This window comes from Lupinus angustifolius, chromosome LG12 (genome assembly GCF_001865875.1).
Source record: "Lupinus angustifolius cultivar Tanjil chromosome LG12, LupAngTanjil_v1.0, whole genome shotgun sequence".
Taxonomy (NCBI): domain Eukaryota; kingdom Viridiplantae; phylum Streptophyta; class Magnoliopsida; order Fabales; family Fabaceae; genus Lupinus; species Lupinus angustifolius.
Genome location: NC_032020.1, coordinates 18,010,644 through 18,027,664, shown reverse-complemented (window position 1 = coordinate 18,027,664; position 17,021 = coordinate 18,010,644). Strand labels below are relative to the sequence as shown.

The following is a 17,021-nucleotide window of genomic DNA, read 5'->3' as shown; positions in this document are numbered from 1 at the left end:
AGATACCGAAAACCGGCAGAAAAGGGAGAATGTTAAGGATTCGTGAAGATTATATTTTGATGATGTTATTGGGTCAAAGGTGAAGACTTTAATAGGAAGAGAAGACGTAGCTGGTGCTCCTGCAGATAGATAGAGAAAACAGAGAAGAAGATTTGCGATTGTAAATAAATGTTGGATAAGCTGACCTGTAATAATAGACACGGTGAAAACTCAACTTTTGTGGCCCCCATGTTTGTTAATGGGTGGGTAAATAAGACTAATTTTTCCAACGGACATTTTTTTCATCCATATGACTCAACTCAAATGAGACGGAAATCAAGCATGTATTGCTTGCACCGACGTCCGTTGATGGATAATTATATGTGATTGTGAGCCGTGTTGTACAAGTTTTCTAAGACATCAAACTCCATTAAATCATCCAATATTATTAGTAATGGGCTTCTACCTCTTGCTGGTAATCCATGTGTAGAAGGGCCCTAAAGTACAGCCCATGTATAACAAAAAGCAATAATAAATTTGAATTTTGATACCAATAATTTGGAGAAAGATTTACTTAATCACACATGCTCCCAATATGAAAACGATAGAGCAATTTTTAGACCAATAAAAGAAATTGATACCACCTTACTGAACGGGACACAAAACATTGTCTATAGAATTTCCAAATAGATGTGGCCTAGAAGACCAATTTGCAAATTTTCAAGGGGTGAGATATTTCATATTTGTGTTTTTTTTAACATCAAAGATATCTCTCACCTTATGTGTAATCTATTTAGGTGTGTGATACATCATCCTACTAAGTGTTGTTCATAAAATTTGAACCTTGATCTTTCTGGTTTTTTTGAATGTACTAAAACCTTAGACCAACGCCTTTATGGTTTTCATATTTATATTTGTCTGAATGTCTTGAACTATCTAAATGGTATATTTGTTTGATTTGATGTTGATATGCAAGATAGCAGCATGTAGTTAAATGGCTTAAAAACATTGAACATAAACGCAAACATTATAAGAGGAAAACAAAATAGTTGTCTATAGACCCCATGAGCAGAAGTCCACATGCCCATGATGATATGTCTCAAACAATTACAAATCAAGATCGCATTAGAGTGCCACTGCTGTTTTCCCGGTATTAGCATCCATACGTGTCCTTCTACGTTTGGTCCACTTTTCACTGAATTTTATGCTTCTCCAATATTATATCATTCTATAATCTAAACAAAATTTTAATTCGTTTAGGTGTACATACACAAATTTTATCTCTGCCTGGAAGATGGTCCATCTGTTATGTAAAGAGTTTGGTGTTATCATTCTAATTATAATGTAAAAAGTGAAAAAATTGTAGCTGCATATCGAAACCTGTACCACAAGCAATGTAATTATAATCATGTGTGGTGCCCTGCTTTTCGGCTACGCGATCCCTTAGAGTCGTCATTATATTTTTAACTATAAAATGTAGAAAAATCTTTAAAGCCCAATCACATTGGGCTTTTGGATTTTTGATATATAGGTTCGGGAGTTGATTACAAATTGGGGAAGGTATGAGCACATCATTCGCCCTTGATAAAACAATACCCTAGCTAATTGCATAAACTGAATACCTTTAATTTATTTAAACTAAATTGCTCAAACAAAATATTTTTTTATTTTTTATTTGTGTCTGACAAGTTCATATTGCTCTTACGTATCCCCAGATGCAATAGGGAAATAAGACTATTTAGTTTTTAAAAATTTAATTTGGTTGGATTTAAAATGAAAGTTAAAAATTGTTTGAATTTATTCGAAGTTGAACTGATAGATGAAGATTCAACATTGATTGCTTACCCTCTTCTCACTTGGATAAATAGCAGAAACATTACAAGTGATTACGACCGATTCTCAGCTCGAAAGGAGGAGAAAGATGCAATACGAGTCGTAATCTCGGCTGTGATACCCAACATAATTAAAACCTATTAATATTAATCTTTTTTAAAAAAATAGAGTTTAGAAATTTATCTGAGTTTAATTGGAGTGGAATTAATTTACCCTTTTTCCACTTCGATATATCACAGAACGTGACCGATTCTCGACTCGAAGTGAGAAGAAAGATACAATACGAGTCTTAACCCGCTATTAAATCCCAAAAATACTTAAAACCTTTTTCTTTTTTACCTTTAAATGACTTACATATTTTTAAAGAAAGAGAATTAATAATAGCAGCAGTACAAGTAACCATAACCGATACTCGGTTCGAAGTAAGATATGACATAAGTCGTAACTTCGTTATTACCTTCTCATGAAAATAATTTTATTTATTAAAAAGACAAAACTTTTAATTTTAAATGTATTATTATTAAACTCATTTGACACTAAATTTAAATTTATATGATTAATAAGTAAACATCACTTAGGTTGAGGTAATATCATTTCATTAATATAGCAAAACAAGCAACGATCAAAATATAACAAATAAAAAAGTAAATGAATGTAAAGAATAAAAATAGAAATGACATTCCGCCAGGGAAGAAATTAGAAAAACGATCAAACCTATAGGTTGACGCCACAAATTCCATCCCCAAAAACCATATTTTGATTGCGCATCAACTATATCAACTGTACTTAGACTGTTAGATAATCCTAGTCGCTGATAACATTACTGTTCCCATCGCTATTACAGAACCGTACATGAGATTTTCACCTCATACGGCTCCTCGAAAGCCTTAAATATAAGAACCAGGCCGATTATTTATCTCTTAATATATCCCTAAGATAAAATTTTTATCTATCGGACGATTCTGAATTAGACCAATTGAATTCTGTCTGTTCTAATAAAATAATAAAAAGAAAGAAATTAATTTTTATAAAACATACAAAATAAAAGTACTTCGGAATTGATCTCATCCCTTAAAAATTTTAATTTTTAATTGTTGAGTAATAACTTAATTATTCAATAGAATACTCTCTTTTATAATTATGAATACCCTCCCCTTTTTTTCTTTCTTATATCCCTATTCATCGAGATTTAATTCATGCCATAATTCAGATTGGGATTTTGGGGAAATTAGGGTAGAGAGGTTTGAGCCGGCAGCCTTTTGGTGATGGGGGACAGAGCATGGTCGACATCGTTCATGGAAGATGGCTTGACTTCCACCGCTGCCTTGGTTGTTCCAGTCATGGATACCATACAAGGTATTCATGTTTGGCAGTAAAGACATTTTGCCCATAGAAGTAGTGGTTTTAGTTTTATGACATTCATGGCATTGGCATTAAAACGCATATATGTCTATGAATATGTAATAACATGTATATTTTGGGATATATGTCTTGAATGTAACCGGTGGCTATAAAAAGATTAGTGACTAACCTGAATGATGCACCACTGATTGCTATAACGATGTATTTATGGCCACTGATCCCTTGATTCTTTGTTTGCTTTGTTGGCTGTGCCCTTTTTAGCATTCAAATTCCTCTTCCTCCAACATTATGTACCCCTGTGTATGTGACAGTCTGTAGTACTATACACTGGAGTCTATTTTAAATGTTGAACACGCGACCGGACAAAAGTGAGTATTCACAATGTGACATTTTGCAAAACCACTATCCATGTTGCTGAGAGTGATACACTTCAATGTACATACTCAGTACAAGTACACTTGGAATCTTAGAGTAGTAAAAAATGATGTAATAGTAGGCCATCTTTATATTTTTCTGAACCGTTTCTTTTTCCGTTAATGGCATGGATGAGCTGGTTCCATTTATAATAATTCCATTGAATTGTGAATGGCATTTATTATCTGTCCTATTGCATTCTTATATATATTATTTCTTTTTTGTTTGCAATATATGTGTGTGGGCTCTTCTCCTTTTATTATTAGCATAAAAACAAATAGAAATTATGAAGGTTGGTGGGTATAGTTGATGGTACTTTTGAGGGTTTGGGGGAGAAGAATTTTATGGAGCAAGTGATGGAGCTTTGAGTCTTCCTATTTATTTGCCACTCTGCAACACTGCAATTTATGCTGCCTCTGCTGCCACAATTTCTAACCAAACGACAGGATCTTGTAGATAAATGGTCAATAAATAGAAAACTTGAACAAGAAATTATTTATGTACATTCTGATACACACACTAGAATGAATGATTGGAATTATTGGCTTATATGAAATTCAAAGTGTATTGTGTAGAATCACAAATGCTATCAAATGGGAAACAGGGTCTGGTTTGACATATAAATCCAAACGTAGATCAAGTGAATTCAAATTAACCCATATCCTCTAATTTTTAAGGGATAAGTTGTGCTTGAAATTCTCTTAGATATGGTTATTTTCCTCTCTTTTTTTAAATTACTAGCTACCTTCACAGCCAATTTCAAATCTAGGTGGTGAATTCAATTTGAGGCACGGGTTATTCGTGCATCCTTATTCCTCTGAACCATTTATCTTCACGGAATAACTGGTAGCCATTTAATGTTTTTTGTTCATTGTGATTATGCTGAAAATTAAGTTGATTAAACAAGGAGTGAATAACCATCATTGGCATAGTTTACGATGTCGTTTGCATGCTGCTTCTCCTTTCTGCTTTGCAACCGAAAAAATAAAAATAGATAGCAAATAAAAGTTCTTGATATGCGCTATTCACAAGCTTTAAACATAGAGAATGGTTGCTTTTGACTATCTACTTTTAAAAGGCTCATTTTTAGATAAATAAAATAGGATAAAAAGATAAAAATCGGAGAGGTAAATGATAAATAATGCATTGTTAATGAAAAAAGTACTACTATTTTTGAACAACCCTTTTCTCATACTTCTGTAATTTCGTGTTCCAAGGCTCCATTTTTTATTCAGTCGATTAATGTCTCGGTTAGTGGTTTTCCACCTGGTTCTTAATGAAAATAACAGCAATATTAAAATGTTACAGTACATAATAATATATTTATTATATCTCTAATTTCAAGAAATTTCCAAATAAATAAATTTATTTGATATAAAGAGTATCCCTGCCCTCCTTTCCAAAGTCCTCTTGTCAAATATAACTTAGTAGGTTACATATATGGGGATAATTAATATATATATATATATATATAATAGATACATGTTTGTTTGATTCCTTTTAAGTAAGATCTTAAGTTTGAATTTTGTAGATTAAAAACTATTCACTAGAAAAGTTAGTCTCACATACCTGTTGATATTTCCAGCACGAATAAAATTACCTCTAATGCAAGGATAACTATATAAAACCAAAAAATGATAAAATAGTAGAGTTGATGGATCATTTGAATAGTGAAAACATATATTTTTTTATAGTTTTATTTCATTCTTAAGTGTAATAAGATTTGAGATATAGTTTGTTTCATCCGAAATTACTTTTGAGAGAACAATGCCTAGTGGGTACGTCACTGAACTAGCATGCCTTAAAACAAAAACAAGACCAAAAGTTTTCGAGTTAGTAGACCTTTTTGTGTGTCTCATTTTATGCAATCGTTGGGCACCAAAACGTGAGGACGATCCAAAATATACCCTGATACCCTCTATCCACCGCACCTTCCCCAAGAAAAGTTCATTCAATTCTAACATGAAAAAAATAAATAAACGACCCAAAAAGTATTTTCCATGGCTCAGCATAAAATCCAAATATTCATTCAATCCTAAACGTTGCTCAAGCTCGCCACATAAAAAAAATTATCTTTAAAGGAATCTTGCTTTTGACAATTTTTTCTAGGATCAAGATGCTTGTTGCACACTAACAAGCCAACACATTTAATAGATAGACAAATTTATAATGTAAAAGGCTCAATTCTTGTTGTATGAATGAAAAAACTTTGTTAGAAGAATTTAAACATGTTTAGATGATTTCTTTGTTTGGAAAGAAATTAACGTGAAACTATTAAATCAAAGGAAAATAGATCATTTCATTCATTATTCCCAACTAATCAAATTTTAATAAATAACTTAAATATATTATTATTTATTTTTAAAAACTTTCTTTTTATTTATGTGATTTCCTTTCCAAATCAAGAACATTATTAACTAAAAAAATTAAAATGAGAATTTAAAATGTCAATTTGAATGAACATTATCAGAAAACAAATGAGAATGGCTGAAATTAAATTTGAATATAAATTTCAAAATATGTGACTTTTGTAGCTGAAATATGGGCTTGAGCTGTCTGATTACTTAATATAAATTTAATCAATCTATTTTGTCCTGATCATTAGAAATTTCAACTTAAATTATGGTTTTTATTTATTGTTTAGCTATTGTTTGTTGGAATAAGGATTATTTGTCTCAAAAAATCCATATCTTTACATTTTAAGCCAATTATATTTTACTAAGTAAAAAACCAAATTATTTTCTATTTTTTATGATTTTTTTTCTTAATTAGTTGATATTTTTTAATTAATTAGAATACAATGAAACAACAAATATTAGACAGGTGATCAGTTGGCTTATGCAACTGATATACATGTTCGATGGAAAATTAAATTAATGAATCCACTAAGTAGCATTAAATTAAACAAAATTAACTAATTTTGGTGTTGTTCAATTCCACGTCATGTTTTATGTAGCATGTGCCTACGTATAATCATATCATGCCAAATCAGTTAAAAAAAAATTAAATATTTATAACTTTATTAATTTTGCTTCACTATGATTAGTCAGAGACATGATTGGGGACAACAATCCTCATCATATGCCAACTACCATAGCAATGCCAACAAAGGGAGCTTCTGCATATAAAATCCCCACTTCACAAACCCAATGTGAATCCCACACAAACTCAAAAAAAAAAAGCATTTACACACCCACATACATGTTACCTTGCACTCACCATGGACACCGCCGTATATGAACGTGAAGTCGACTACGACAGCAGCTCCTCCTCCATCACCGTCCCTGAAACAAGGCGGAGCTGGATGAGTAACCTCAGCTTCACCAGCCACCGCCGCCGGAGCTCTGTCTCCGTTTGTTCCTCCACGACATATACCACCACTACTTCCACCAAGCCACATAAGGCAAACCAAGTTGCATGGGAGGCCATGCAGCGGCTCCGCCTCGACAAAGGTCACCTTGGATTGGACAACTTCCGGCTGCTGCGGCGGCTGGGAAGTGGTGACATAGGGAACGTGTACCTTTGCAAAATAAGGAACCCTATGGTGGGTTTGGCACAGTGCTTGTATGCTATGAAAGTGGTGGATAGAGAAGCACTTGCTATAAGGAACAAGTTGCATAGAGCTGAAATGGAGAAAGAGATTTTAGGGATGCTTGATCACCCTTTCTTGCCTACTTTGTACACTCAGTTCGATGCTTCTCATTATTCTTGCTTCCTTATGGAGTTCTGTCCCGGTGGAGACTTATATGCTGCTCGCCACCGCCAACCTGGGAACCGCTTTTCCATTGCCTCCGCTAAGTAAGTAACTCTTTTCCAATATATCTACACCATTTTTCAACATTACCTAATGGCTAATCATCAATCCATTTATAATTACTATATGTTGTTAACTAGAATTTGAGATGTATTTTTTATATATTAGATATATAAAAATTGATTAAATTATTAGTCAATTATTTAAGCTCTATATTATTAATCATGCACTTCTTTATTAAGGTTTTCGTAAGTTATTTTTTTTTATTCTTGATGAAGATACTTCTATATATTTGAAAGATTTTAAATATTTCAAGGTACTAATTAACCATGTGGTAAATTGAAAATAAACACAGATTTTATGCAGCTGAGACACTTTTGGCCTTAGAGTATCTGCACATGATGGGCATAGTGTACAGGGATTTGAAGCCAGAGAATGTGCTGGTAAGGGAGGATGGGCACATTATGCTTTCAGATTTTGATCTTTCTCTCAAATGTGACGTTGTTCCAAAGCTACTAAGGAGCAAAACAAGGTCAGAGGGAACTATTAAGAGCATTAAGAGATCTACACCTTCCTGCACAGCACCCATGCAGCCTGTGATATCATGTCTTTTAGGCAACAAAACAAGACCAACTGTGACAAGAGTTATTAGAGAAAATGTTACTATTGAAGACCAAGAACTTGAATCAGAGCTGGTGGCTGAGCCTATTGATGCAAGGTCCAAGTCATTTGTAGGGACACATGAGTACTTGGCACCAGAAGTGATTTTGGGACAAGGTCATGGAAGTGCAGTGGATTGGTGGACATTTGGTGTGTTCTTGTATGAAATGTTATATGGAAGAACACCTTTCAAAGGTGACAATAATGAGAAAACTCTTATTAACATTTTAAAGCAACCATTGGCATTTCCTAAAATATCATTCAGAAGCAGCAAGGAGTATCAAGAAATAGAGAAAGTTCAAGACCTTATAAGCAAGCTGTTAGTGAAGAATCCAAATAAGAGAAGTGGAAGTTACATGGGATCTGTTGAGATTAAAAGGCATGAGTTCTTCAAGGGTGTTAATTGGGCTTTGATTAGATCAGTTAAACCCCCTGAGGTCCCTAATGATAATAAGAACAGGATTAGAAGTAGGGTTTTAGTACCAAAACTAAGCAAGCTAGACAAAGATCAACCATATCAGCTTAATCCTAATTTTGAATACTTCTAACTGCAGAATGTAAATAGTGTTTAGGAAAAGCAGGTTTCCACAAATGTGTCTGTCATAGAAGAAATTATGGGTTCTTTCTTTGTTTTCTTTTACCTTAGAAAAATAATTAGAAATTAATGTATGATCAAGGCACTATGCTTGAACTTACAATATTTGTATACTGTTATTATATTATGTATCCACTATTATATTATCAATAGTGGAGAATTTGTAGGTGAAAAAGGTGGGATCCCATGATTGTTCTGATGTGATTCTCATGAAAACTTATGAAGTCATGTGATGACAATAATTACACTTCTCATCATTCATAAGAAAATTGCATGAAATAAAAGGGGGTAATCACTTTATTTTAACAATACTTTATATAATAATATACTTTTTCTCCCCATGCTATTTCATATATCTGCGCATTTACATGTACTTTACACCGAATGAAGAAAAGAAAGAAAAGGAAAGTTTTTTTCCTTTTTAGTATTGAGATAAGCAATAAAATATATAATTCTAAGAGATAATAAATTTAGTTTTCAATATATTTTTATAACCTTTTTAACTCTTTATCCTTTGAGTTAAAAAAAACGATAAGTATATATATATATATAAAAAAAGCTGTCATTTCCCAAATTTGAGGAAATTTTGGGAATTGTGTTAGTAATAGTAATGATGAGGTAAGAGGCTGGAACAAAAGGAGTGTAGACTGAGTGGACCATCTTGAATACAGTGGAGGGAAATGATAGCAATATTCTAAAGAGGAAAAAAGTTGATAAAATAATAAAATGATAATATATAATATTTTTACATTATAAATACATATTATTTTTTCTTTATATGTAAAAGTGGAAAAAATAAGAAGCCAATCAAAGAATCATTTTCTTACCTAAATTGTCAATAAATCATACATCGATGAACAGTCTTTATGTATTTTCAAGAAAAAATGTTCCCATTTTTACATGATGATGACAACAGAACATTAAATAATAAACTAGCAAAGTAACTTTCAATCCTGTAAAATTAAAAAACGTTGATCTTAATTTATTAAATACATCATTTTTAAGATAAACTTTACACTCTAGGTTTTTTATAAACAAAAGTGATATTTTTTAAAATGTAAAACAAATGTCTTGCACTTAAGCATTTTAGATAGAGGAGAGTAATTGCATTATTGGAAAACATGATGTAAAATAGAGGAACTCCTTTAACTCAAACTATGGTATTGGACTTTCTCCCTTCATAAAGGAGAAGTTCCTAATTTGAAACCAATCCTTGGTCATTTAAGTGGTAACTTTTGTCATAGATTTATAACTAAAGGGAAGACAGCATAAGCCACCATTTAGATTTGCATTATAATGGAGTGTAGCATTAATGAGCAAGAATCAGCTTCTATCAAGCCTTTCGTTCCATTCTTTAAGCATGAATGTAATAAGATCTATATAGGTTCACCAACTTAGTATCAGTGTATGCTGTAAAACTCTAATTAATCTCAGATAATTTAAAAGGTTAAAAGTTCAATATCTATTAACAATACTTATTAAAAGTGTTAAACACGCACTCCAAAAAAATTAGTTTATTATCGTTAAGGTGAATAAATATCACTGATTAAACAAAAAATGATGTGCGTTGAAATATTCCTCAAATAACCTTTTTCTAATTTTCTTTTTGCCTTTGATTTTCTTCCTTATATATGAGATTAAATCTTGTGTATACAGTGTCAATTGCACATAAACCTCCTTTCCACATGACGGAAAATTTCAGCACTCACAAAATAATTACCAAAGAGAAAGGTAATTATTCTTCTAAAGTCTAGTACATGTTTTCTGCACAGAATTGTGTGAAAAAGGCTTAATTATGTTGAGGCCATCATTGCATACAACCCAACCCAATATCCAACCAAGTATATGATTTGATAGTTGCTTTTCCATGTTTGATTTTCATCTTTAGTTTTTGTCTCATCAAGGTAGGTATCAGTCCCCTTCCCTCTCTTGAGCGAAAAACGCACACAAATAACTTTCCTTTTTCAATGCAAAATATTAAATCCTTTCCATTTCTTAAAAAAATAGATCTAATATGTTAGTATTATAATAATGGCGTGGGGGATTTTTAGTATCTAATATTTTTCATTAAGAAAATGTATCTAATATGTTAGTATTATAATAATTTTATGATAAAACTCAATATAATTAATTACTTCTACAATTTTTATAACAATGAATAAATACTTATATACTAATTGTTTACATATTCAATTTTTCTATTATTTATTAACTTCTTCTTAATAATAAATATCAAAAGTTTTTTAATGCAATGCAGTAACATTTATTGAGAAAAAATCCACCGAAAGATATGTGTCAGTTTCTTTGCATGTGAATGCGATTGCGTGCACTTTGCACATGTCGAGTAAGCGCACGTGTTACATTCTAATAAACGCAACAGATGCACTCACACAGATGACAGATCCAATGAACCTTTGGAAAAAAAGTGCAACAGTGCTAACATGATCCCATCCCGTTATTATTTTATCCACGGTATCCGTTTTCAGTTTTGGTTAATTGGATCAGAAATGAGCCACACTCACCAATGCCCATGGTTTTAACTTTCAACCCACACCTATGTCCTAAACCACTGGCTCCTACGCTTTCCATTTCAAAACAAAAAGGAACAAAATAAGTTTCTTTATGTTACTCAAATGTCACAAGCAAACAAAGAGGTACAAGGTCAGGGGAAAATGCCATTTATTTATGAATTTAAGTGTCAGTTTCAGAACAAGAAATGGATAAGGAAGTAAATTATCCACTCATGTCTATTCATATTTACTGATAGATGAACTCGTCATAATTTTAGTTATTTCTATATTTTGTACTTCTTTAATGAAAAATATAGATATCTGAAATGTCATGCATTATTCTCACTATTTGAAACTGTGATGATGCATAGTTAATATAAGAAAATTAATACTACCAATGAATCATAGTAATACATAAAAATCATTTACATATCCATATATGAAACTTTTCTCACTCACCTAAAGTACATGTGTCTATTATATCAGGGGTTATAAAATCATTTTTGTTAAATATAGTATCAGCATAGTGCATCCCCATATCATAGATTCCCTTGGACCACATGGCTGAGATATGAAGCTAAAATCACTCCCAAGCCCCTCTTTCCACAAAGCTAATTTCATTATAACCCTTTGAAAAGTGGTCTATTTTGGGAAGAGAAAAATATTAATCAACTGAAAACAACAGAAACCCAAGTGAAAACAAGTGTCTGAAGACGGTGGATTTTATATGAAACCATCAAACTACTCAGTTTTCCCTGCCATGGTTTCCACCCTTCTCTCTTTTGGGAAAATGAATAAAAAAATTGAGCCTATACTTTACTTTCTATCCAATTCATAGTATAAATATGCTAGCAACTTCAACTTCTCCTCATCCAAATCTATTCTACTTATTCATCTGTTAACTAAAACTCTAGAATACTTGCTCATTTATTAGCTTTTGATCAATTAATTAAATCTCTGAAGATGGCCAAGGGAAACGTTGCTGCTAATTCTCCTCTTGAAAGAACTAGCTTGGCTTCTCTGGATCAAAAATTGGCCTTAGCCAAACGCTGTGCTCATGGTAACATTCTTTTTTATATATGTAAATGCTATAATGTTGAATTCATATACATTTTTTTAATGGCCTCACTAATTTGTCAAATTATGTTGTGTAAAAAATAGAGGGTGTGATAGCAGGAACTAAGGCAGCTGTTGTTGCTACTGTTGCCACTGCTATTCCAACTGTAAGTATAATCAGCACCTATTCATTTTTCTTTCACTCATTCAAGAATTTTGCACTTAGATTTATTCTTAGTAATATTTGGTAAATAGGAAATACCTGAATTGAATCATGCTTATGCAGCTTGCTAGTGTAAGGATGCTGCCTTGGGCAAGAGCCAACCTTAATCCCACTGCTCAAGCTCTCATAATTTCCACAGGTTACTTCACTAATCATTGTTAGATTTTTATGTTTGTAGTGGCTGGAGCAGCATATTTCATAGTAGCTGACAAGACCATTTTGGCAACAGCAAGAAAGAACTCCTTCAATGCATGAACTCCAAATGGATAACCTTTTGGATATTAAATGAGGTTGCACTTCATTAGGCTATTATAGATTCAAGCCTTCAACCAAATTGTGTCAACCTATCCATCAGCAATGTATTTATAAATAAAGATTTGCATTTCAATAACAAGAGAGCATAAATGTACCAATTATCAGTTATTTACTATATGAATGCAAATCATTCCTTTTTCTTTCTGCAATAGGGCACATATTTATTCCACTGAAGTTACCATAAGTCTATACACTTGGTGATTAAAGTTGATGAGTTTTCATAACCCTCAAAAACTATAAAATGTAGAGTTCTTTCTGTACATGAAGATAAAAACAAAATGCCAATCCATTGTCCAAATTTTGAAACATAATTTTTTGTTGAAACTCTCCCATGTGAAGTTAAAGTTGTAGTGAATTGGATTTTCATTTAAAATTGTAGAGAATCCAATTCCAAATCCCTACTTAGTTCTGAATCTTCATTCAACGGTGATGAAACATACCTTATATTTTTTAAATGGACTCTTGTATCAGTTTCAAGACAGAATAGGAAATTGTCTCCTTCAAACATTTCCAATTCTTGAAGCATATTTTTGAAGATCTAGTCTTTTCACTCTGAAAATGACGTCTGAAGATTGTGAAATAAAATATATGGAGCAGATAAGAAATGAGTTGAGATGAATTGTGTTTGAAGCGTGGAGTTAATCATTGTCCTTAATGTTTTTAGATAACATCGTCATTCTTATGTTTGTCATAAATCCTATTTGTAATAAATTTTTCATTAGACATGTTTGTGGACGAGAAAAGAAACATGTATAAAATGACACATTTATGTGAATACCTTCATTAACTTGTAAATCAATGTAATATATCAGATCACACTTCTTACTTGTTGGTTTTACATATATATTTTTTCATATGGTAAGAGTAACCATATGTTTTAAAGTTTTTTTTTGTTTGTCACCTCATCAATATATTAACATACTTAATTCCTTAACTTTTTTTGATAAACAAATTATATCAGTTTCCTTAACTAATATAAGACTCTAATGACTAACATTTTTTATATACTAAGAGTAATGCACACAACCACCACAATAATTTATTCATCTGTTTTTTCATTTACTTAAATCATTTTTTATTCGAATGTACATTTTAATTATTTTCGAATTTTAATTTGATTTATAAGAAGTAAATGAATTGTATATTGGATATTAATTTTATTTTTTTATTAAAAAATAAATTAAAACAAACGGTCATATATTTTTAACACTAAATGAACTTATGGTTATGGCAGAGATACATGAATTATTCATCTCTCATTGATACTATATCTTAGCATAGACAAGTTTGTATATGTTAACCCAAGCTAATCTACTATAATGATGTTAGCTTAGCAAATATATATTCTTGGAGCAAGCACACATGGCCTAAATAATGTTTAATTGTAGCTTCTCTTCTCAAAGTAAGTGAACATATGATAGAAATTAAACGTTGTTTATGGAACCGGTTGGAACCACCTAGCCATGAGCTGAAGTACGTACCCTGAACTTGTTGTTAAGGGTATTGTGATTTTATCTTCATATCTCTCTCATTTTGTTTGCCATAGTTAAATAATGATACCTTATCCTCCTGCTTAATGCATACCAAGGTTTGTCATACCATATAACATATACATATCTGGTTCCACGTAAAAGAAATCTTTGTAATAATAATTTAAAAATTGAGGAATCACGTATTGTAATGTGAACCCAAAAAATTTCACTAATCATATAAGTATGATATTTACAACCATAACCTTTTATATTTTTAGAATTTTTCTTTTTAATGAAATGTCACTTTTTTATTGGACCGAGAGAGAAAAATGGGACAGATCTTGTCGTTTTATCATATCCTTATGGGATCTTTAAACTTTTCTAATGACATCTAACTTCCTTTGTCTCTAGAATCTGATAATTCTCATCCTACCCCTCCATTTTATTATTTCATTATTTATCTCAAAACACAATCCAAGCCTCCAAAAACGCTATTGCTGTTTCCCACTACTAACTTTTAGAATCAGGACCATGAGGTAGCCAAGGTGAAGGAAATATCTGTAATGAATAATTCAAGACCTAGCTAGAGCAAGTCATATAATACGTTTTATAGTCTTCAAATGACTCAGAAAACTCAATGAAAAGTATATTATTGCAATGTGCTTAAACTTTAAATAAGAAAGGAATGTAGTATAGCACCTTAGATGCTGTATATATATTGGTCGTGAATATAAAGAGAATGATCATAACTGTAACGCATAACCTCTCTATTTTTTTGAATCTTCAAACTAAAATACTGAAATTAAAGAGAATCGATGAATGTTAAATGGGAATCGAAACAATCAATTATTAGTGACTAAATTTATGTAGCTACTAACCATTAATAACAAGTTCTGACATATAGTAACACATGCTTGTAATATTAGAAGATTTCTAAACTGATTTTATAGAAAAAACATATTACTATTATTTTTAAAACTTTGTAACAATATATCAATTTTAAAACAAGTTTTGTCGAGAATTTTAAATCTAATTTATCCAAAATAATTGACACGTGGCTCATTTTAATAATCAACACTAGCTACCCAGCTCAAATTTATATTATCTGTATAGTTTAGCAGATAAAATTGATAAAATTTGTAACTGAATTAAACTTGAATAATTGTAGAGTGATTTACATTCGTATTTATAAATAGGTCGTTATCTTATGCTAAGTTTGTGGTGGTGGCTAGTAATATTCAAAATCCAAAAGCAACGGTTATGTTTTGGAGGTAGTGTGGTTAGGATATGGATTCTTGTATTATTGAAAAGCAGATAGAATGATGAATAATGGTCCCATTTTGAGAATAGTCATACGTTGAGAATAAAAGAGTGGAGGTAGTAGTTATTGTCTAAGGTTTTATTTTATGTTAATTCGATTAAATATATGTGGAATATTCATTCGGTCTCATGAAAACTAGTGATCATGATTCCTTCTTATCGAATCCATGGTCAACATGTCAGCTTCACTTCTCCATACCCTGTTTCGACCCGCCGCATCTTTATTCTATCATTTTTTCACCACTTGCCTTAAAAAACATGAGATATAAAAATAGATTTTTTCATGCACTAAGTTCTACCAAGAACTACATAGATCACTTATCACAAAAATATCATATTCTATATCTCGAGTCAATTAGAATGTATTAATATGTAAGTAGCCTAAGACAGAGAATGAGACACCATTGAAGATAAATGATCAATTTTCCATTAAGATAGACAATGTTTTTTGTACTATCAAATGTATCCCTCACACTTCTGGAATACATGACTGTCTCTCCCAACAAATGTCGCTCGTAGAAATCTAATAGAGTCTTAAACCACATGTACATGACATGAAGAAAGGCAACGTGGAATGACATATCTTATGTTTTCTTTATAAACTACTGTAATATGATGTGACATGTCATTATATGTGAATAACCAATCCTAAAGAGCAACATAACTAGTGGTATATGTACACCATGTCAAATTCATTAGTGCTGAACTTCAGTTCTTGTTGCCATGGAATTTAAACATGCATTTAGTATAATCATAATTAAAGAAGGAAAACAAAGCATCAATGTTGCCATATTGGATATGAATCTTCGAATGGCATTTCAATTATTTCCATAAAGCAATTGAAACAAAGAAAAAAGTTGGGAATGGATTTGCATGAGATAGGAATTGATTCCCCATATATAATTATTTTCACTGTTTCCCTTTTAACTGCATGGACACTCTCCATGACTACATAAACCTATCCAGTGAAGGTTTATTTGCAAGTTGGATGAGCCTAACGTGTAGAGTGTAATGCATTTATACATGGATCTGATAAATTTTGAGTCGGATCATCAAACGGAGATCACCTGTTCTAAGATTTGGTGTCCCATTGCGTATCTATCCTATCAAAAAATGCAAACTAGTTAAGGAAAAAAATCATAAAAATAGAAAATAAATTTTTCTGATTACCTGTTGATGTGATTGGCTTGGACATGGAGACAGAAATTTTTGGGACATGTGATATTTGTTCCTGATCAACTCATGTTGTTAAGCCACAGGTGGGGTTCAGAGGATATAATGGATTCTGTTGCATTATTTTCTATCTACCACATAATAGCTACCCCTCATATAACCTTCCTTACCCTGGATATGTTCCTCACAATAATGCATAGGAATCATGTAAAGATGGGAAAAAGGATCATGTGGAAAATACATGTATACACATGTAATATTATTACGAACACATTAAGAAGCCCAACCAACACACTTCTTTAATAATAACTAGAAGCAGTACTCAAAAATTTTATCTAGAAGTTGTGTAGTATTG

General features: G+C 31.6%; 2 protein-coding genes across 2 annotated transcripts; both read left to right on the top strand.

Moving 5' to 3' along the window:
- LOC109362296 (protein kinase PINOID 2-like) lies at nucleotides 6,719-8,636 on the top strand. Its single transcript, XM_019607994.1, has 2 exons — nucleotides 6,719-7,386; nucleotides 7,698-8,636. Exons 1-2 carry the CDS (start codon nucleotides 6,809-6,811, stop codon nucleotides 8,548-8,550), a joined length of 1,431 nt encoding a protein of 476 aa, XP_019463539.1. The 5' UTR covers nucleotides 6,719-6,808; the 3' UTR covers nucleotides 8,551-8,636.
- LOC109362301 (early nodulin-93-like) lies at nucleotides 11,963-12,846 on the top strand. The gene is made up of 4 exons (XM_019608003.1): nucleotides 11,963-12,167; nucleotides 12,269-12,330; nucleotides 12,450-12,525; nucleotides 12,565-12,846. The coding sequence occupies exons 1-4, from the start codon at nucleotides 12,071-12,073 to the stop codon at nucleotides 12,639-12,641; spliced, it is 312 nt and encodes a 103-aa protein (XP_019463548.1). The 5' UTR covers nucleotides 11,963-12,070; the 3' UTR covers nucleotides 12,642-12,846.